We start from the raw sequence: 23,607 nt of genomic DNA, 5'->3' as shown, positions 1-23,607 counted from the left end.
TGTCGTCTTCCTTTGAAGAATGAACAAACAGTACAAAGATTCGCGGCATTATGAATGTGAACTCGGCCCACACCTCATCTATAGCTGTGTTCCCCGGAGCAGAGATATAGAAAGCTGCGATATTTGCAAGCTAAGTTGCTCATAACAGCCTCTTCATCTGAATTGTTGAACGCGAGCACTGTTGTTGTAAGACCGAACACTAGTACAAGACTGGGAAACTGTAAAGAGCACAAAATTATCTTGTGATCTGATGAGCCTTCCAGGGGTTCAACATGAGCAGTATTTTCAAGAGGTATAACAACAGACCAATATCTCGTTTCATATTGATTGTGAAGGGCATAAAGACATCGTTTTAGCAATTTTATATTCTTTCGTATGTGTTAGATTTAGCAATATATGCTCACACGCTTATACAATTTCTATTGCGTTTGTGCTGCAGAAGGTAAAGGACAAAAGCTTAAGACTGTTTCCCACTTGTTGAGCTATAGAAAGAAGTTCAGGAAAAACACACTGAATAGCTGTTTTAAAGCGAAAGCTTTACTAGGCTAGCGTCGCCAATTCCGCTGCGTCTGCACGAATTACCTGAAACAGGTGAGGCGGAGCTTCGTACGTAACCACGTGGCGTACCACGTGACTCGCTGCAGCTGGAGCCGCCTACTCAGTGTCTCGCTATGGACGAAGCAAGTCAACCGGAGCCGACAACCTCGAGTTGGCGTACTCGCAGGCGTCGGGCCGAATGTGATCATCTGGTCGACATTGCCAACCCTGCGAGGGATTTAGCAATCGACAGGGAGCGTAAACGAGCAGCCGAAACTGATGAATAGCGTTGGGTTTCGCATGGCTCAACGGAGAGCGAAATATGCCGAAAGAAGAGTGCGATGAGCCCTGAAAGCAACGAAACCTAGCATTAACCAGGTGATACCAAAGCTTTCGCTTGTGGAAACAGGGTTAGATGAGCTAAGACGAAGCCATATTTTTATGTCACGATAAAAACAGCAACAAAAAAAGACATAAGGATAACAGGATAGACAAACACGACATGAAAAACTTCGCACTTGATTGAGGAGTTTCAAGGCTCACAAAAGCAAACTGAGGCGTCATCGTACTCTTGTTGTCCTGAGTGCTTTGTAGTCTGTGGTATCCATTTTCTTATAGGTTCGGGCTTTTCAGTCCGGTCACTGTGCCGATTTGATTTCAGAAGAAAATAATACAATTTGTGCGATTTTTTTTGCGCATTTCTGAAACAGGAACAAATTATGAGGGAGCGGTAACACACAAAATCCTAACATCCAATACGCATTAGCAACCGGTGCAGTGTTATGTACGGCTTTGTAATATTGTGTAACTTATGAGTAACCCATTACAACTTTCTCATTCTTAGCTAAATGAACTGTAGACCTGGACGTGCAAATTGGGGCAGTTAAATCGCAGAAAGATACGTTAGGACACCTTGATCTATGTTTGTTAAGCATTATTTTTTCTTTGCATTGCAAAATCAGACTACATGGGGGAGGAATCTTGACCTTGACCTAAATTATTTCTTTTCTAGATGGGCACAAGATGTTTCATTGGATGGAGTCGACCTCGTACCGCACCAAACGAGTTCGTGGTCTGGTAGAGTTTGGCAGGTAAATATGTCAGCACAAAAATTGATGTACCGAATATTTAAAGGAAGACTATGAGTAATTTTTCTAAGTAGGATTTCTGATGTACACATATGGATTTCGCGGCATGGTTTTGCCTGGCTTGGCGCACACCAAAAAACGGGCGAATAATATAAACTATGAAGCTGCCTGACTGATTTTCAATAATTAACTTGTCACCTATTATATTTAGGCACGTGGCTGCTTTTGGAGATTCCAAGTTTGTCATTAGTAACCACCGTACAAGCTTTTGGTATTTCCAAAACGCGATTACCCTTAGCGCTATCGCTCGACAGATTTGGCTGCTTCGACTAGTTACTTGCACTGGCGGGGTTGCTTTTCCTGCAGGCTCTTCGGGTGCGCGTTTATTCTGGCAAGTTGTAACCAAAATTTGTTGGGCGACAGAGCCGAGTGCAGTCGCGTTTTCGAAATTCTAAAAGCTAATATAGCGGTTACTAACGTCCGGCTGCAAATCTCTAATTGCGACCAGGCACCTCAATCTAGTAGAAGAAAAATTAATTACTCGAAATTTGTTAATCACCTTACTGCTTAAGATGATTCCCCGATTTTCTCGTGTCTGCCAACCCTGACAATGTTAGGCACCAAAAGCCACATTTTTACCTAAATATCCTCATTTTGAAAATTAAACTGAAAGAATTAAAGAGCTCTAGTTTTCGACAAAGCGAGAGGAGACTGGGATTAAAGGCCCAGAGAGCTGAGAATGGTCCCAGCTTCGTTCTCTATACAGTTACGTAGAAGAGATAATGCATTGCAATGCATATACATATGAGGCACACCTTGAGCAGCAAAACACAATACAGCAACAAATGTGATTTGAATATTCTTTGATTACCTGAATCAAAATAGAAAACACGTTCGCAATAACAAAAATACAATATATGAGGCGATATATATACACATAAAGAGATGTAAAGGCAAAAAAGTAACATTTAATAGCAAAGATAATATCATTAACATGTAACAGGGCACTTATTTTTTTTTAAAGAATTTTCTTAATTAAAAAAGGTCAGCAGTTCGCCAAACTTGTTTATTATTTCGGTACACTTATACATAAATGTTTGTTTCTAATATTTCTTTCGAGTTTTTGGAACGTGTTCGATTGCACCGTAGAGGGTGACGAGATGTCTCCTGACTACATGTTCTAGGCAATAATTTTTCCTTCTGTATGGCAAACTGAAGCTTATCATTGTATATCTTTTCTGCACGGAGGAGAGAATAGCGTTTAAACAGAAGTGGTGTTTAAAGGCTTATAGAGTGGCCATGGTAATTGCAGTATATTGGAAGGAATATACCTAATGTCTTACCTGAAGTCTTTCCTGGAACACCCTCTATAGTGCCAAATGGAAGCGGATACGGTGCAAGCTCGCCTAAAAGCCTAATGTTCCATGGCACAATGAATCTTGGGCAACCAGAACCTTCATACAGTTCGCACATAATGTACCATAGTTTTAATACTTGTCGGGGGCTAGTTGGTGAATGTTTCTAGAAAAGGGCTGTAGCGCCGAAAAAGACAACACATAGCAAGCGAGACGGGACCGGCGCAACTTCCAACTGTTTATTCACCGCGAATGCGAATGAATATAAGGACAAGAATCAAGAAGGGTAGAAAGAACTACACATGAACGCGAGGGTTTTACAAAAAAAAAGTGGATAAAATATAGGTGAGGCACACACATATCTCCTCCCCGTGTATCTTAAAAGCGGTTTCATTCTTAGAAATGGTGATAGATGGGGCACTAACACAATCGCTACAGTTTCTTTTAATATCGAAGGCCTCCAACAGTTCACGGGTTGTCTGGTCCTGTTTAAAACCTTCGTTTCTTTCAGCCTTGCCAAACACTTAATCTTCCTCTCTTCTCCGCAGGTTTTACAATGATGCGGCAAATGTGAACCAGTACCATTTTGTAAATCTCGATTATGTTCTTCTAATCGCTCCTTAATACAGCGGCCGGTTTGTCCGATGTACTCTTTCCGCATGTGAGAGGAATCTGATAGACGACTCCCACGGCACATTTAACAAGCGAAGCTGGATGTCTCTTTTGACATTCAGTTTTGTTTATCTTCTTGGGATCAGTTTTAACGCACAAGCCAGCCGGTTTCTTTGGGGCAGAAGAAACCTTATATTCTGATGCCACATGCTTCCAATTGTGCGCCGCCTTATGGGTGTACCGGATGACAACCGGTCTACTTTTGCTTCTGGTGACCTCATCTTGGTCACCTTTTTTACTACGTTCTTTCTTCAATTTTCGCAGCAAAGCTTCAGCTACTCCGCTTATGATCGACTTTGGAAAGCCTGCTTTTTCCAACTTCCCAATCTGGGTTTGAAAGCGTTCCCCCGCTTTATGGCAACATGATTTCTTCAGCGACGCTTCCAGGCACATCTTAGTAATGGCGCGCTTTACTGTCTTTGAATGGGAAGAATCATAGGGCATTAGTTATTTTGTGCGTGAGGGCAATACATCCAGCAACAGTTTTGGTATTTAAGGGTGATGTCAATGTCTAAAAATTGCAATTTGGATGTATCGCTCTCGTGCACAAAAAGAACTAATGCCCTATGAATCTCTCTATTCAAAGACAGTAAAGCGCGCCATTACTCAGATGTGCCTGGAATCATCGCTGAACAAATCATGTTGCCATAAAGCGGAGGAAAGCTTTCAAACCCAGAATGGGAAGTTGGAAAAAGCAGGCTCTCCAACGTCGATCTCAAGCGGAGTAGCTGAAGCTTTGCTGCGAAAATTGAAGAAAGAACGTAGTAAAAAAAGTTACCTAGGTGAGGTCACCAAAAGCAAAAGTAGACCGGTTGTCATCCCGTACACCCATAAGGCGGCGCACAATTGGAAGCATGTGGCAACAAAATATAAGGTTCCTGTGGTTTTTTCGGCCCAAAAGAAACTGGCTGGTTTGTGCGTTAAAACTGATCCCAACAAGGTAAACAAAACTGAATGTAAAAAGAGGCATGCAGCTCCGCTTGTTAAAGTGCCATGGGAGTCGTCTATTAGATTCCTCTTACATGCGGAAAGAAGTACATCGGACAAACCGGCCGCTGTATTAACGACCGATTAGCAGAACATAATCGAGATTTACAAATTGGTACTGGTTCACATTTTCCGCATCATTGTAAAGCCTGCGGAGAAGAAAGGAAGATTAAGTATGTGGCAAGGCTGAAAGAAACGAAGGTTTTAAACAGAAGTAAGGACCAGACAGCCAGTGAACTGTTGGAGGCCTTCTATATTAAAAAAAACTGTAGCGATTGTGTTAGTGCCCCATCTATCACCATTTATAAGAATTAAACTGCTTTTTTAGGTAGGCAGGGGTGTGTCTCAGCTATCTTTTATCCACTTGTTTTGTAAAACCCTCGCGCGCATGTGGGGTTCTTGCTACCCTACTTGATTTGTTGTCCTTATATTCATTCGCATTCACGGTGAATAAACAGTTGGAAGTTGTGCCTGTTCCATCTTGCTTGCTATGTGTTGTATGTTTCGGCGCTACTGCGCTTTTCTGGTACCATAGTTGTCTTTTGCTGGCTGGGGTGAGTTCTCGAAGCGCGCGTTGGTCAAACATTGCACGCATATGTATTCAATGGATCATGGTACATCTTCGCAGCGGCAACATCACCGGAGTCGAGTCCATGGACACGCAAGAACTAGGAGGCGTCGACATCGGAAAAATGTTTTTCCTTAATGGCAGACGTTTCCATGTGCCGAGCTTTGTGGACGACCCTTTTGACGGTGTTTTCGGACTTCGGCTGGGCCCGCATTCACCACTGAGCGAAATGGCTCGGTCCGGAGTGATAGGAAAGCCGTGGTTGGGGCTCTACTTCAGCACTGATGAGAATGTTCTCGGAGAGGCATTGTTCGGTGGTGTCAACGAGAGCCATTATCACGGCTCTCTTGGCTTCGTGCAAGCATTTGGCGATGCCTTCCAGTTTAACATTGACGGGTGAGTAAAATATTCCCGAGCAAGGGTTAACTCTCACTATAATAAATGTTTTCGGAATAACTAACATTTTCAGGTAAAAGCTCGGCTTTGTTCTAGTGCATGCAATAAGGAAGGAGCGTAAACTGCTTCAAGTAAATCCTGAGAATATTTGGTGATGATGTTAGCGGAATGGTGACACTTTGAAAATCTCCACGAATAGCTCTCCGTAATCAGAAAGGATGTAAACGAATTACAAAAAAATCCAAGCTAATCTGAAAGAGGAACAGTTTCGCAATTTCCTTTTGTATTTTCTGTCGTTCTGAAACTGTTTACAACCTCATTTTCAGTGCGAAGGTATTCTGTTTTTCTAAACAAAACGTTTTGCTTGATTACAATGTAGTCTTGTAAACAAAAGATTCAGATTTTTTAAAGAATTCAGGATTAGGTTTTATGGTTTATGGTAATTTAACGTCCCAAACCGACCTGGACTATGAGCGACGCCGTAGTGAACAGCTCCAGAAATTTCGACCACCTGGGGTTCTTTAACGTGCACTGACATCGTACCGTACACGGGCCTCTAGAATTTCGCCTCCATAGAGATTAGATTGCTGCGGCCGTGATTGATCCCTCGTCTTTTAGGTCAGCAGTCAAGTACCATAACCACTGAGCCACCACGGCGGCTGAATTCAGGCTAAGTTTGTCCACATGAAGCACAATGTTTAAACACATCTTGCTCCTGTGAACGGCGCAAGATTGGTATTGTATCAGAAATACGATTCATAGAGACAGCTTTCTATACGTTATTGCACCCTTTGCAATCTGTCTCTGTTACAATACCTAAAGAGGTGCGTGTTTGATGATGTACTATGCAAAACTAGCAACGGGATTTAGTATTGGTCCCGAGAATATGGTGAAATTTTTATGTCAAAGAAAAATAACAAACGCAGGTACCAGGTGGGCGCATTAAAGAAAAAGCTGCCCCCCGAAGATTCCAGGGCTCGGCTGGCTCTGACTGAGCCGTTCTTTGGAGGCCCGGCAGGCGACATCCAAGCAATCAACAAATTGCTTCGCGGGCGAAAGGTGGGAGGCGGGAGGGTAAGTCACTCCAGACCACTGCATGGACGTAAAACCATTCCGAGAATGAAATGTGCAGTAAGTCGTAAAATGGCCATGTGGAGTGCCGCATCCTCATTGAAAATAATGTAAACAGAACTAAAGTAACTATTACGCCAAAAAATAAACCACTGGACCATCTATCATTCTTACGGTTTGTTCAACACAGATGGAAACGACCTCCTCAGTAATGTATCTTTTGCGTGGCATTACACGTTAATATATCACAATACGTGCGTGTACAGAAACTTTATACACAAACTTGCCGAACGCACAGGTGTGCTATGCAAGGTGCGTTTTCCACTGTAACTTAATAGCAAGCTTTTACTTCACAACTCTCCATTCCTGTCTAACATTTCCTATTGCTACTTGTTGTGGAGCGCAACATCTTCAAACACATACAGATTACAAAAACTGAAAAAGGCCGTCCGCATTATTTCGAATGTCGCGTTTGATGCTGATACCAAACGTCTTTTTTTTTTAATAATTGAAAATATTCCCAGTCACAGACGTCTACAATGCATTGCTAGATCAACGTTATGAAAGCAGTCCAAGAAACATGATCCCTTTTTTGATCAGTTGGCTAAACTGCGATCAGGAAATAAATATTACACAACACGAAGCAGCGACGTCTGGTGTGCGCCGTCTTTTAGGACCAAATACGGTCGTCAAATGCTTTGCTTTCAAATCCTTAACCTTCTTAATTCCGGCAGCGAGTACTTAAACCTTGCATCTAACAAGATTTGTTCAGTACCTCCATAGACCAATTGTACGTTCCTGCTCTTTTGATCAAAAATTATGTATGTTTATGTACTCTTCTGTGTATCATTTGTGTCATTTCAGTGCTTGTGACTGTTTCTTAAAGCCTATTCTGCGCTAATATGTGCCAAAGTAAGCTTGGTTACGTTTTGTTGTTACCTGTACCATACCCAGCAATTCTGGACAAAAGAATTTTTGCGCGAAACAATTTATGAACTCAATTTCATCACATAATGAAAGATTTCATTAATACAATCAATATATCGAGGGATCACCCGACGGCAGTCTTGAACTTTTTTTCTATCAACGTTTTTGCTATCGTCAAAAGCCCTTCCCATTGGTTTCTAAGGAATTCGTAACTGTTCGATGCGACCGATGGAAACACTATGGAGGAAAGATTTTGCTGCATATAAGAAGAATAAACCACTACCTTCAATAGCATCGTAAAAGTGTTTTACAATTTTTCATTTTTTTCCCGAAATTGCTTGACTTCTCTGTAGAAACGGGGTGCACTCCTTTGTCAAGCTAAGCTAAGGCTTTTCGGGTACGTCTCCTAACATCATATGACGATGAAATAAAGGCTTCGCGTGTCTTTATTTTCATAAGTAACAATGCACCGAGCTAACACTGCTTTAAGACGTTTTGGCGAGAAAGTGGGTTATGAAGCATCATGAAGTGAAGAGGCCAATTCGACACACAAACACACAAACACACAGTGGGACGAAACGCTGTGCTTAATCTTATTCTTCTTCCCACTTTGTGTATCTCAGATTGCACTGTTCCCTTCACTATAACCCAGCTTTCGATGAAGATTTAGCTTTTCCATTCGCGAGTGCTTCTCAGGCAAGCCACTCATCTCTATAAATTTAGCCGAGGGGCAACCTTTTTTTGTTGCTGAGCTGAAGTCTGTTATAGTGTAACGATGCTATTCTCACGTGTTTACTTTCAGAATGAAAAGAATTGGTACGAATAGAGTTTTTATGTTTATATATGGTAGTGCTATATATGCCTTGTAAATTTCTTTCAAGAAAAGAATGCTGTAGTTTTTATCACTGCCAAAAATCTAGAGAGATTAAGCTTCGCAGGTATATTTCAATCTAGGAACCAAGCTAACAAGATGTTTGCGATATGCATTATTCTTAAGCAAAAACGGGCAGAATTTTTGGCTAGAAAACATATTTGCTAAGTAGCACCTTGAGCGTCTGAGCCTCTATTTATGATAGCTTATTCGCAATTTCACTGAATATATCAGAAACAGTGGTCGAACCGAAAATTAAAACGCGATATTTACGGCGCATCGCCAAAACGATGGAATCAAATTTCCAATAAGCAGATTCAAGCAACCCGAAAACATTTGGAAAGACACAGTAAGTCACTAGATTGCTGAAGGAAACGAACCCATGCAGCTATAGATTATTTGCACTTTCGCGTGAAGTAGAAAAGACTGCTTCCGTGGAGATATGCTCGCAATCTGTGCATACAATTTTTACCAGCTTATGTTTTATAAGCTCCTTCATCTTAATAAGTATATATCAAGAGAGAGAGGGTTTATTGACGGGAAAGGCAGAGTGGTTGGCCTGAAAAATAATTATCTTGCCTGCTGCTCTACACTGGGGAACGGGGAGGGATGAAAAGAAAAAGAGGGTCACGATGGGGGATAATGATGATGGGAGGAGGCAGATGAAAAAAATACATAAAAAAAACAAGGCACACTTTCTAACATGACAAACGCGAAACAAGGCCCGTGTCGCTTAAAAAGCGTGAGAGCGCTCGCGTTGCCTGTACAGTTTTCAAACAATCTGGCCAAGCGCCGAGGATCAAATCCTCCGAGAGGGGCCTTGTGTCCGTACAAAGCAGATGCGATATCAAGTTTTCACACGAACCCATCGTGGTTTCTTAGTGCGTTGGCACCAAGGCTTCCGCTCCAGCCAAAACCCGATTCATGACGCTGATTTGACTTTCACTTTTGCGAGCGCCGACGAATCAGAGGACGAGGAGGAAAGCCACGGTGTGGAGGAGCCAATCATAGGCGCGGGCCATACGTGACGTCGAAGATGGCGCAGCCATTCAGAGAGCGCTCACGCCACAGGTGACGTCACAGGCGGTTTCGCCACAGCTGCCGCGCCGGGGTTAGAGGGGAATGTCGTCACGTTCAGCATTCGCAGCTAGGCGTATTTGAACACCCTCTGCCACACCACTGCTTCTAGTGTTAACATAGAGGATAACCCGGGGCCGTACGGATGTCTGATGAGCATCGTCGGGCTCGACAACGATAACAGCAACGAGCACGACAGTGGCAGCCGAAAACCAGAAAAAAAAATAACGCTAAAGGGCTAATACACGTTAAACCGTGACTGTCCATGCCAGATAGACTGTCAATTTTTCGAAGGGCCTTTCGTGCCCTTTTATCACCTAGATGCAGCAATGCACATGCCCTTTCATATCCTAGATGCGGCAATGCACATACACTTTCATCCCTTAGACGCGGCAGTGCACCAGCGGTGCGTGTCCATACTCCACGACGCCTTTTTCTGGAAGTGGAGCGAAAGCGATAGGACGAAACATATACTTCCTACGCAGCGGAATATAGTCCAGCTTCCACTTATTAGCTTTCGCTTCGAACAATGTATGCAGTCAATAACCATTATTTAAGGCATATTTCTAACAAAACTGCTAAGTTTCAACATTAAAAGTCAGGGCAAAACAGTTTTCTTGGTTAAAACCAATTTCCTAGGCATACCTGCTCACTATCACCTCCCATACGTGGCACCAGCTGCCCTAGCTACGGATTGAAGGTGACGCGGAGCAATGTGCCAGGCGGCCAGTCGTACTGTGCTACGCCGAAACTGTTTGGCGCAATGACATTCACTGACACACCGTCCCTGTAGTTTTGCCTTGATTGCAAAAAAAAAAAATCTTTCAGCGAGTATAGTAAAGTATCTCTTTGTTGTGCCAAAACTATCAAAACGTTTCCTTATCCTTCGCCTAAAGTAGACACGGAGTTCGCGCCCAATAACCGGTCTTCTTGTTTTATTGCGAAAGCATTATGTGTCCTATTGCCTCCAGAGCGTCGCCGTCCATGGCCACAAATTCCGCATTGACGTCAACGTTCTTATGCTTAACGTCAGGGCTGGAGCATAATATGGTACAAGAACGAAGGAATATAAAACCTCTTCAAATGGCGTGGGGAATTCAACCAAGCCCGTTCAGAGGGCGAGTGTGCATGCCGCCCATTCTCGGTAATTTTTGTAATCTGTGTCTGTTTTTGCAGTAGTGATTCCGTCAAAAATGAGAACAGATCCTTCCAAACGCATATGATATATTTTCAGGCGAATGGGAGCGGATGTGTGAATTTTATGTTTTTCCCTGAAAACAATCTCTTCTGAACTTGGTTTAAACAGCGCAAAAGACGCGGACGCAGAAGGTACACACAAGACACACACTGCGTTTGTGTCTTCTGCGCCCGCATCTTTTGCGCTGTTTCAACCAAGTACGAACCACCAACTAGCCCGCACGTCTGCCCTTGTTGTCTTCTGAACTGCACTGTTCACTCTTTATGCACTTTTTTTTCTGCGCCGCATTACAGTACGAAGTTTCTTGCGACGTCGACGAACTCTTGTTATTGGGGATTGGGCCGAAATATTTCCCTTTTGGGCCAGGAGACTACGTAATCAAGGTACGTCGCTTGCCCACTGTCTAATTCCGTAAGTCTTTGCATAAGGACCTCTCTATGATAGCATCATTGAAGTGTGAAACAAGTGACTCGCTACAAAACACAAGCTCCCGAACGTGCAATCTAAGCCTGCCAGAGTACCTCACCTGAACACCGTTTATACATCCGCAATGGTCGACTTGACAGTGCATGCCTAAAACAGATAAAGTGATTAAAATTTTCATCCTCAAAAGAGACTACATAGCGTGAAGGTGTAGTTTGAAACTTACAGTAATAAATCGCAATTTTAAGAAGTTAGCATATTCACATACATACTCGTGGTGGTATAATTATCTTCGTGGAGTACATACGATGCAGACTTTATAGAATAGAGACACTAAGCATTCTCGGACCTCTTCCGAACGGGGGAATCCTAATATGAGTTATTAACCTTTATCGCTGCGGAATGTTTCATAGACACGTGCTCATTCGCTCCTTTTTTTTCAGGTCGACGAGCCATCAGGTACAAGGTGTTACAGCGGTTTCGTGGAAGCTGGCTTTATGCACAATGCGTCCTGGCACTTGGGGCTTGTCTTCCTAAGGCGCGCCTACACCGTTCTCGAGGCACCCCTAGAGCCGTCTGGACACGGACGTGTGGGCTTAGCGATCGCATCTTCACACTAGTGAATTGCGGCACCAGGTACATGCGGGTGGCAGAAGCAGCATTGGTCTTTAAGGCTTGCCGTCATTGTTGAATAAATGCTAACATTCACAGCGATCCATTGAATCAGTTAGTAGCAAGTTGCGTGTCCACAGGAGCGGCATGTCATGGTTATGGTTTATCGGGGTTTATAGTCCCAAAGCGACTTAGGCTATGAGGGACACCGTAGTGAGGGGCTCCGAAAATTTCAACCACCTGGGGTTCTTTAACATGCACTGACATCGCACAGTACACAGGCCTCTAGAATTTCGCCTCAATCGAAATGAGACAGCTACGGCCGGGATCGAACCCACGTTTTTAGGGCCAGCAGTCGAGCGCTTAGCCACCACTTAGCCACCGCGACGGCTAAGGCCTGTAATGGTGTGCTATTGTTAGCAAACAGTCGCACTGGGGCACGCAGATGACAGGAAAGTGATGAATTCTTCTGGTATTATCTGTCTCAGATAAATGAGCACGAATGTACCTCGCTGAAAGTTCATGGCTTATAGAAGCATAGAAAAATAATTCAAGTGGTGTCCAGCTTGAACTTTCGCTGTAGTGCGAATGATTATAAGTTGAGTGAAAAATTCTGCATTAACCTTATCGCGAACTGTACCAAAAGCAGCTTGCATCATGATTTAATGGCAGCTCTAGTTAACAACGCTGCATGTCATCCGGAGTAATATCTCCGTTGCATGTGGAAGCCAGCTTTTAATAGGAAGTGAGGCCTAGAAACTTCAGGAACACGGTGAATAAATTAAAAATTCGAGGTATGTGGCATAATTGTTCGTTGGAACTTCGAAGCCTTACGCAGAAATATTAACATTGTCTCAAAAGGTCTTATACTCTCAAACTTGCCGCATAAGTTTACTGATCACCCTTAGTCTGGTTTTCATACAGTTTTATTTTTATACTTATTTGTCAACCCATGACGTGTTTTTGACGTCTCCTGCTTCAAATTTGTGATGCCTTGGGGCGCCTGAGGATTCTGCGAGAAAAAAAAGCTGCTAAACAACTTACGTGCCTCTTTCCTCTTGCCTGTCGGGATTTGCGGCTCAAGCACATAATGTCTTTACATATTGAAGCCACGGGGACAATAACTGTCACTGGACCATCTGCACAATCCTTCGGAATGATGGGTACCTTATCCGTGTTATTAATACTTATCCAGAAATCCTGCACCAGCGCCTTTTTCAACGGGAAGTTGTTTATGAGCGCAGATTTTCACATATCAGCAGATTCCATAACACAACCAATATAATCACATATACTCCATAGGGACGCTTGTACTTTTCTAAAATTTATTTTTAAGACGGCACCCCATTCACTTTCAGTGGCAGTATTAACTCCTTTGTGCGAGCCCAGAACAAACTTAAAGGCGAGATTTTGCTACGCATCCGGGGTTAGAGCATTCTCATCAATATGTTCGTGAAAGTAGCTTAGCATATTCTGCAGTTTGTCTCAGAATGAAAGGTCGAGCTCAAAAAAGCTTGCCTTCAGGTTGAAATGCGCTCATCGCATCGGCTAGAATTGGCCTCGGCAACAATAGGCCTGCCCATGTCTCACCTCTACATGAGCAAAAGCGTCACTTGACGAGGTCAAACCGGCTGACCGGTTTGTTCGAGCGCCGAGGGTAATTGCGTTTTTGAAATTTAAAAAGTGGCACAAATAGTACTTGCGGTGGAGCACACGAGCTTATACACGAGGCTATACACCGCAGGAGACACAGGACATATGGAGGTGATGACTCAGGGCGGTACCAAAGCTTAGAGAACACACATTTCGGAGTCAAGCCTCTAAGAATCCCACTTTTGTCCAGCACTCTGCTTCAAGGATTTTCGAAACCCTTTTTCAATGTCAGACTGATGATCCAAGCGCACCAAACATTGTCGAAACATCAAGGGGGCAGGTGTTATTTCGTCGGCAATAGGCATTTGCCCTTCCTCTGCACGTCGAAGAAGCGATGGTGGAAGAGCACATTGCACACTGGTCTTCGGTGGTCAACCTCCGAAGATCAGTGTGCACTGAACTCTGAATACCCGTGAGACACCGGCTTGAATAGTTGAGCTGGTCTGTACGTTAGGCTTATTTCTAGCATCTTAAACAAGAACGACGGACTGCATTCCATTTTTCGTATTTAACACACAGCAGCGGTAAACACTTGCAGAAATTTTAGCCGGCGCTGGTCTTTTCTGATACGGCTAGGTTTTGCGAGATCGAAGGCTTTGTTTGTGCGATATCGGTGGTTGCCGAGAAGGAATTCACGACAGTTAGATAATGCAAACGCTGATCTAGTGCAGTCCTGGCAACAGGGACCTGCAATACAAGATTTGTTAAATTGCAAGCCGCATATATTGGATCAGAAACGCCGATCATAGGCAATGTGATCGAATCTGCCGAGCAATTATGAAGGTGGGCAGCAAGAATCTCCTGCGCGTCGCTTGTCGAAAACAAAGTATGCCATTAATTAACGCCAATGCGAGAGAACGTTCTTGTATAAGCAGCAATTAAAAATAAGGCATTGGTTATATCTAGGAATGCAGATAACATGCGGAAGCGCCGGTACTAAGAAGCGTCCACAGCACTCTTATCAACACTATAAACACGAATTCGCTTATATGAGAATAAAAATGGTAAATGATCCGAGATGTACTCTAGCACTCTTCCTTTTATAAAAAGGATTGCGCTAGAGGTCAGCTTACGCCCTTTTTACTCATTCCTGTTTAGAGCGAAGAGTTTCTCTTGGAGGCGGCCGCAAGTAAACCTACAATCGATGAAAAAGAGACAAGTATAATTAATTAGGCAGAACGCAATAAACTTTTATTGCTAACCAAACAAGCAGCAGATAAGTGCAAATGTGCAGTTTGGAATTATAGAGATTTCAATTTTCCAAACGTTGTGACGCGCCATGTCCGCAAATTCGGCGAAGTCAACTGCGGTCCGAACGCTTAACAGCCTTAAGGTATAGTTACCGCGCGACGTAGTGCGGTTTCACCGTGTCCAAGTACATGTCATCATAGTACTATGCGGAATTGGTTATCGTTCAAAGCCACCAACGGGTTTCCATCATAGCCTGCCCAGCCCCCTGTTGAAACAATGCCCGTTGCAGGGCTTCCGAAGTAAAATCGAAATGATTATTGCAATACGCGCACTTAGAGCCATTTTCGTGTCCATGTTTGTTTTTCGCTCAAACGCACTGGATTTTTTGGTGTTGTCGTGAACACCTGTGACGATATTTTGAATGCGCTTAAATATTTATCAAAAATGCGTGGTCAACAGCCGCTTTCACATATCTCGGCGTCAAAATTAGCGCGAAGCCCTGTGCTGTGCAGCGTAGAATGCGCGAAGTTGCTAATGCTTGGCCAAGAGCGCGCTATCGCGTGGAATTTTTGAAATTTTGAGGGTCTTCATTCCTGAAAAATGAAAAGCGCTGCGTTAAATATAATTCGTTGGAGCACGTGTGTCACAGCATTCTCATGATGCTTGATAACTGTCCAGTTTTTAACTGAGTGTTCAAAGCCGTATTTTAAGTGTTTATTGCTTATTACCGATCAAGAAATAAAATAGAAAGGAATAAAATCCAAACCGGTTCTTTTCCTAACTTGATGAAAACATGGCTCACTTTATATCACTTCTGAAGAACGCTTCACATTTAAGTCTTAGTAAGGAGAGCTCGGTTGGGCCCCATTTGATTCCGGCAACGAAGCGAAGGACATGGCAAAAAAGAGTGTTTTCTTTAGCATATTTATATGCCTCGACATTCACAGATCGTGACCAAGGATAATTTCCAAAAATCTGTGGTAGGAGACGTATGATATTGCAACCGCTTGTAGTGTTACCAGGTAGCGGCAGACAGACTTGCGCGTGAATTCGACCACAGCACATTTTTCAGCTGCTGATTGCAAACCGTTACGTCGTAGGTACCTTGAAGTAGATGACAGGGCACGTTGTAATCTCGCGCCAATTTGCGGACGTGTCCAACATGAAGCCCCGATGCAGATATCGTCAGGGTTATATAGGGTTGGGCCGAGAACTCCTCCCTAAGGAACTCCAGGCAAAGCTGATGACGAGTAGTCTCTCCACAAGCGTAGACATGTAAACGGACCGGCCGTTGAAGCTCACAATCCACGAGTACATCTGGCCGCCAACGCCCATGTCGTCAATGGCATCGAGAATAGCGTCATGAAGTACGGTATCGTAGGCCCCTTTGATGTCTAAAAAGACAGCAGCGACCAGTCGGTGGCTAGGTGTTCAAGTTTCACGGTCGATACGAGGTCGATTACGCTGTCAATCGAAGAACGTCCCGCCGGAACCCGGTCATTCTGCTCTGAAAAGCATTAGAGTCGTACCGCACCATACGCACCATACGCTCCATAACCTAACCGACGCAGCTTGCTAGTGCAACTGGCCTGTATCAGGCAAGCTCATAAGGAAGCTTTCCAGCTTTCAAGAAATCAACCAGGCGGCTGATCATTGAGTGTTCTGGAACAATTCCGGAAGCCCATGTATCATTGTAGTAACTGAGCAGCACAGTTCGGCCTTGCATGCCAAGGTGAGAGAGAGACGCGTACGAAATCCAGTCACGACCAGGTGTAGATGAACGCCAACACGAGGAAAGAGCAGCGTCTAGTTCAGGCACCGTGAACAGCATGTCGTAGTGGTCGCCTAGTGAAGTTGGCACAACTTCCAAACTGTTTGATGCCGCCTGAATTGTGCTCGACGGCGACGACGGGAGGGCGCAGGAATTGTGCGCCCGCCATCCCGAAGGATCTTGAGGACGTGGTTCGCGCACAAAAGTAAAAAAAGAACTGCAGTAAAGTGTAAGAGCTGCAAACAAGAGACGTTCGGTACCACCGCTTCTTCTTCTTCCCAAACTATTTATATTAAAAGGAGCTTTTCATTAAGCTTATCGCAAAGGTTAAACATTTTTGTGGCTAAGTAGCACGGTGAACATCCAACTTTAAAATTTTTCCAGGATAAGACGAATTCTCTTCGCCTGCTATAGAACAATAGTACTTTAGAAACTTGATCAAACGTTTTGGTGAACAACTCCGTTATGCGGACTGTTGAGCGTGACTCAAAACACGTTTGAAGTAAGTAAGGAAAAGCTGGGCGGAAGAGATAGCCCATTACTCATTGAATTTGTCACTTTTACTCGCGAGTGCCTTAACGGTCAGTCATTGGACTGCTTCTGTTTCTCATTTACATCAATGATCCTCCTTCCAAAGTAGCATCTAACATTCTTCTCAGCTGATGACTGCGTTATATCTCGCGAGTTAACATCACCCGATGACGCTAACCTTCTTCATACCGATCTTACCCATACTTCTACTTCGTGCAATAATTGGCTCATGGACATAAACACTGAAAAATGTAAAGTTATGCGAATATCCCGACATGCTCACACTCCTTCCAGGTGCTACTTAAATAACGTCCCCTTAGAATCTGTTACTACATATAAATTCTTGGGCATCCACATTTTTGCAGACCTCTCCTGGTAGCACCACATTGAGTACATTATTAACAACGCTAACCGCATGTTGTGCTACGTACCGTCTTCTCTTAAATTATGGCTTTACAAAACGCTGATTAGTTCAAAACTTGAATATGCAGCTGCTGTATGGGACCCCACCACGAAAATCTAATAACTTCGCTGGAGATGGTCCAAAATAATGCCGCGCGTTTTACGCATTTTATCTAACTTAAACGTGGCGCAAGCGTAACCAGCATACAAACTTGCCTCTGCTTGCAGCCTTTAGCATGTCACAGAAAAACAATTCGTCTCAGTCTTTTTCATAAATTGTGCAATCATTCCACTCTACGGAGCACACTCATTGCTCCTCCCCACTATGTTTCAAGCCGCCCCGATCATCGCCACAAGGTTGGAATTTCGACATTTAACACCTTATCAGCATTTCATTCCTTCTTGCCTCGTGCTTCACTTGAATGGAACCACCTTCCTGCTGAAATCATCGACATCAATGATAACCAGCATTTTCGCAACGCAATTGCTAACATTGTATAAAGAGCAGAAATTTTTTGTAATACTCATTTTCTTGTCTATGTATTTTTTTGTATCCACTCACCACATTAATGTCTCTGACCCTGAGGGTTCAATAAATGAAATGAAGATAAATTTCCGATTTGCTTCCAACTTCCTGTTTTGCACATCAAAATATCGGATGACACCCAAAGCCACCTACACTCCCCTCGGCACCCTTTACCATTACAAGGATGGTTATCAGTTCTGGCGGCATTGTCGGCCATTCTCGGGAGGCACGTACAGTGTACCTTTATCAACTCAGCAAAACATTTAATCTTACTGACGCCGACTTAACACTCCTCAACATCACGCAGCAAGACTTCCTAAAGACTAAATATTACGGTTTGTGACCTCACAGTGTTTGCACGAACTTCCTGGGATGTATGTGGCAGCTGCAACTCCTAGCTCATTTCTATACCCGATGTCTGGCTTCACTATCAAATCTCTTCATTGACTGATCTGAAAAAGCTCGTTCCACTGCTAACACTAGGGAGATGTGGAGCACAGGCCGCTGCACCTAACTGCCGAGGACTTGTTGGCCTTTGAAGCTAACCTTGTAGACGGCCCCGAGAAAGTCATTCTCGTTTGCTTGTCCTCCGAAGCGAGCCTGTTATCACTTGGAGTGGCTCTCAAGTATTCTTGGAGGGTGGCGAGATTCTTGACTTCAGGGACGTAGCGGCGAGGAATGTTGGTGCTGTCACTCATTAGCGGGCGAGGAAATTTCTTTTTTGCTCTGTTAACATCTCGCCTTAATATATTGTCCTTCTATAAGTGACAGCAAAGCATGTCCAGAATGCGGGACGATCCAGAAAATAGTAGACGGCTGTCATTGAAACTGAAAGCCTGCGGCCAGTTTCCCTCTCTTGCTGCTTGACTGGACGACCCTTAGGACACATTTTTCCAAGGTGCTGACTAATAGCAAGTTGCTCGACAGTGAAAATAATAGAGACCTAGGTAGGGACAGTAAAAAAGGGAAGAAGGTTTATTATTACTGCATGTTCGAAATTTCAATATTCGTTGACAGCGACATTTAATTAATTCCTGCTCTCTGATGAAACGCGAAAAGTTGAAAGATATCTCCTTTTTATTCATTAGGGGCTACACAAAAACAAAAATGCATATCCTTAGGAATGAAGGCAAAAAAGTCAGTCCTTTGCCGAGGCAGCCTTCACCAGGGAAGTGAAAGCCTTGCGGGCACCTCCAGGCCGGATTAATCTTAGAGTCTGCCACTAGTAACGGCATATTTTAGATATCAGTGCCATAAACGGCATGAGAAAACTTCGACTAAGATAAAGAATCGCAAAATGGCATTTTAAGGTAACATCTTTGATTTCAACCAATTGAAATGCCACACAATTCAGGAAGCGAAATTGATCAAATATCTCTCTTAAAGAGAAACAAAAATCCAAAGCGGCCTCTGCGGGCAGCCCTGTGAGCTAAGTATTTTAGGTCTGATTTAGAAGCGGTGTGTAAGAAAGCCGGATATTCCGTACGTCGAGAGCACACTCATCAACCGTTAAAAGCAATCACTACACTAAATGCAAGAAATATGAATGGAGCCTTGCTGGAAGTCGTTATATTCTCAGAGATTCGAAAAATGCAATACTAAATTTCGCGTGCGGGAGAGTTCATGTCCCTGCTATTAGCATACTAACCTCGCCCGGTGCCAAACCAACACGCCCCGTGGAGCCGCTCTGGGTGCCTGCGCACTCAGGCAACCCCAGCAACGAGGCCACCTATAGCTGAGCCCGAGGTCCGATAAACTTGGCACAGGCGGCCCACGCATCGGAATTTTCGCGGGAGCGCATGCACACACTCAGTGAGCTGACTCAGGCTCACCGAGCAGAGAGACGCCTCTGCTTGCCACCACATACTCACTTGATAATTACCACCAAACCCCAAGGTGCCGCTTCCAGACGCGAGCCCTGTCATCCCCTTATACTAAATCCCGCTGCCACCAAACGCTCGCCTACCCCTCTTGTAGCCTCTGCAACCACCCCATCCCCACCTTCACCAATATTCTATTCTAATGACCGGTGGATCCACTCCCGAGGGGCCTGGAGTACCTGCCCAGCTGGGAGGTACTCCAGGCTGCTACGCTCTGAGGACCCGGTCCGGCAGAAGACCTCCACGGACCGGGCTGCCGATCGTCATGGACTGTAGAAACATGAACGTTAGAATGTAGTGAGGTCATGTGGTGGCCCAGGGGCCAGTGTGTCCCAAACACCTATGTCAAAATAAATGTTTTTACCCCCCCCCCCCACCTCCCCTGCAAGCCTTGCGTTATTTTTCATGGAGACATCTTTTTTACTTTAGAAAAGCGCAATCAGAGTTGATATGTAGCTCTAACAAACCGGAAGCTTGACATTGGGACACGTTCTTGATCTTAACATTGCCACATTCGGTGCATTTAGATTCCAAATTCTTATTGCTGGAGTGTTTGTTATACGTAATTTGTAGCCATTTTTAATGAATGCTATTCACTAAGAATACGTAGCAATAAAGTATTTTGTTTTATTGCAACTTCGGGTTGTTTCAGCGGGGACATTTATCCGAATGAGCACTTGCAAACATGAAAGGCTATAATAGGGGTGCACCGTTACAAGAAACAGTGACTTGGCCTATGGGACCACACGTTGCTTGCCTTGCCCAGGATAAATGTCATTACCATAACCCAGGACAAATATATCCTTCCGCAACGAACATAGAGGTCCATAGGAGTACCTATTTATCTTCGCGCAGTGATCACAGTATTCGCCAATGGGCACTTCTGATTGAGATAAAAATTCTTGTAGATTGTTTCACATTTTCTTCCACAGACAATAAAATTTTGCCATTTTTGCAAAGAAAACAATGACATTTTACGCCAGAAAATGCCTTGAATGACGTTTGGCCACATATTCAGCCATCGCATCTTGTTCTCACCATAAACAGCCAATTTGATGAAGCGGCACAGCGCGATTAGTACATCTTTAGAAGCGTTGTAGGGCTATCGGATAGTCGTGCTTTACAAATAATTCCTATTTATAGACGCCGAAGCGGTTGGTCGGTGGCTATGCTGCTCGGCTGCTCACCCAAAAGACCCGGGTTCGATCCCGCGGCCATGATGGTCGCATTTCAATGGAGGCGAAGTGCTAAAGGCCCGTGTACTGTTTGATGTCAATGCACATTATGGAACCCTACGTGGTCGAAATTTCCGGAGTTCTTTACAATGGCGTTTTTCATAGCTTAGTCGGTTTGGGTCGTTAAACCCTCACAAAACAAAGAAAACCTTTTTAATTATAGAAAGAAATATTTTGCTCATCCGCTTTCAGTATAACCTCCAGGAGACATTTGCGTTTCTAAGTGCTCATTATATTTCCCGGAAGCTAGCCGGGGTTGTCTACTATTTTACATAATGTTACGTGACGACAAGCCGATGACGACAAGACGCCATCGCTCACCCCGATAGCACAATTTAATCGCCACACTCTGCGAGTGCTCCACTCGCACCACTGCCAGGCTTCTTTGTCTTCCTATGGTTCGTTACATCGCCAGTGGCCATAGAGAGACACTCCTGATTGCCAAGGAGAATGAATGACACAGTAGAAGAGATTGAGGGCATGACGATAAACCGAAGGTAAAGACCTTGCAACCACGGCTGATGAGAAGATGATCGGATGAGCTCTGACCCACTCACGTTCTCGGAGAGGCGTCACCAAGATCTTACGGCCGCGGCCTATGAACGGGCGCAACCGCACGGGAGGGAGGCTTGTGCGCTGAAGTGTTGGTGGCTTCTCCGGTCTTTGGGACCGTAGCGTCAGGGCCGCGCCGTCGTCCTCAGGTTGTCGTATCCTCTGGCCTGGGCTGGGATGCGGATCGGGAAGAGCAACGAGGTACCATGGACTAGGGCCGGGCGAAATGCGCCACAAATTCGCAGCTGACGACCAAGGTCGACCGACGTAGGGTGTTCAATTTGGTGGAATAGGATCATGAGGAAAGTTCGCGCCTCCATCAAGTGATCAGGAGCGCCCGAACTCGTCCTCTAGCCCAGACCAACGGGCATGACGTAGGGAAGGCTACGAAGGGAACCTTATAATACGCCGACCGATTCTGGCAGGCGCTCCGTTCTGATTTCCTTCTCCTCCAACTTGTATGCTATTCACCTTATATTTTCTCTGCAACAATCCTGTCGCGCTCATGATCATGTCCCGCATGCCATTGACTGTGTTAGTCTTTTTATTTTGCGATCATGCCTACCAGGCGTTCAATATTTTTTAATACAGAAGGTACCACAGATACGTCAGTGTTATTAGACTAGGTCGATTATGCGCCTTGGCGCACATTACTTGCCTGATAAAGCTGTATAGTTAAAACAGTAAGTAAATTAACCCATCCGTTTTTTTATTTTCGACTATAGGGGACAATATTTTTTTCTGAGTTTGAATGCCGGCAACAATGTAGGTAAGCGCAGTTTATAAATATTCTTACTCGGGGATGGGGATTCAAATATCGGCTGTCAAAAATACTCGTTTGAAAGCCAGTTGAGCTGGCTTTCTCGCATTGCAATTTTATAAAACAGCAAGCTGCAGCTTTTGAAAAATTTTGGGATATTGTCCCTATTAGTGGCCATGGCGACGAAAATTGATGGCAACAAAGACGTGAAAGAATAAACAAAGAAATATTGCTCATGCAGCGTCGCCGTGAACGGCGTCATTTTTGCCCAAACTTCTGGCGCAAGTCACTTGAAGGTCGACTCTAGGTATCTTGATCGGAGCTGCAGTGTGCTGCCGGTGTGGTTCATGCTGCTGATAAAACCTTTCAGAATTGCGAAAAAGAGCGCCAATGAGTTATTTGATAAAGCCCATACCGATTCTAAAACAAAAGTTTCAAAATTACAAAGCATAATGCTTCCTCAAAAAAGCCTTCGTCCGGACCTCTCGAGCCCCTACCGGCTCGTTCACGCACGTTTCTCTCCTCCACGTCCCTTCCGGTTGCTTTATTCCTCTTTGACACCCTTCCATGCCTCCTCATGCCCGGCTCCGGTCTCCTACATTTACCAGGCGCATTGTATTATCAGGCACGCAAAGGCTGGTTTCTCAGGATACCTGATCCGGGTCCAAGTGGACATATTTTTCAACGCAGCAGAAGAGCCGGGAGCTTTGAGCTCCAAATGCAGCGGTGGCCTGGTGATCTGAGCATCATACTAGCATGTGAAAAGTGCCGCCAGGCACCTACCGGTGATGCATTGGGGTTAAGCTTACCACGGGCGAATGCTTAGAAAAGGGGTCTTTCACCCCATCTTGTATAGAGGAAAATAACATGTGCCATGACGCTCTTTGACCAAAGAAGGGCGTCATGAAAAATCATCATCGTCATCGTCACCTTTGAGTTGCAGCACACTTGGTCCAAAAGTTTGGTGGCCTGCGGTTCCTGCAGAAAATTAATTATACCATCGCCTCTAAGAAGTATAATTAGAGGATTAGAGTACATGATATACATTACATCTCGTAATATGTGCAGCTTTCATAGCATGCGTTATTTGATTCGGAGGCTTTCGACTTTGCTATCTCAAACCTGTACAGTCTGTGAGGCGCCTATTATACAATGTGTAAAATGGGAATATTTTTTATTTCTGCATGCGGAACTGCAACATTCGCTGTTATGATTACAGGGATGTCTGCTTAAAATTGTTTGCGAATGTATGAAAATGTGCCAGCTAACACTGATAGTGAAGTGCTCCTGAGAATTATTTATGCAGCAGCTAAGGCGAGGGTCA

At 44.3% G+C, this 23,607-nt stretch overlaps 1 protein-coding gene across 1 annotated transcript in view; it reads left to right on the top strand.

Annotated features, from left to right (window-relative positions):
• Positions 1 to 11,871, top strand: part of LOC144132646 (lysosomal aspartic protease-like) — a 92,089-nt gene extending 80,218 nt beyond the window's left edge. The window contains exons 5-9 of the mRNA XM_077665208.1: positions 1,550 to 1,628; positions 5,268 to 5,603; positions 6,530 to 6,677; positions 11,041 to 11,130; positions 11,614 to 11,871. Of these exons, the coding sequence (XP_077521334.1) occupies positions 1,550 to 1,628; positions 5,268 to 5,603; positions 6,530 to 6,677; positions 11,041 to 11,130; positions 11,614 to 11,790 (830 nt within the window). The 3' untranslated portion in view covers positions 11,791 to 11,871. The remainder of the gene's footprint in view (positions 1 to 1,549; positions 1,629 to 5,267; positions 5,604 to 6,529; positions 6,678 to 11,040; positions 11,131 to 11,613) is intronic.
• Positions 11,872 to 23,607: the final 11,736 nt, after the last annotated feature.

Source organism: Amblyomma americanum, chromosome 5 (genome assembly GCF_052857255.1).
Source record: "Amblyomma americanum isolate KBUSLIRL-KWMA chromosome 5, ASM5285725v1, whole genome shotgun sequence".
In the NCBI taxonomy this organism is placed as follows: domain Eukaryota; kingdom Metazoa; phylum Arthropoda; class Arachnida; order Ixodida; family Ixodidae; genus Amblyomma; species Amblyomma americanum.
This window is presented reverse-complemented; position numbering and strand designations above follow the sequence as displayed.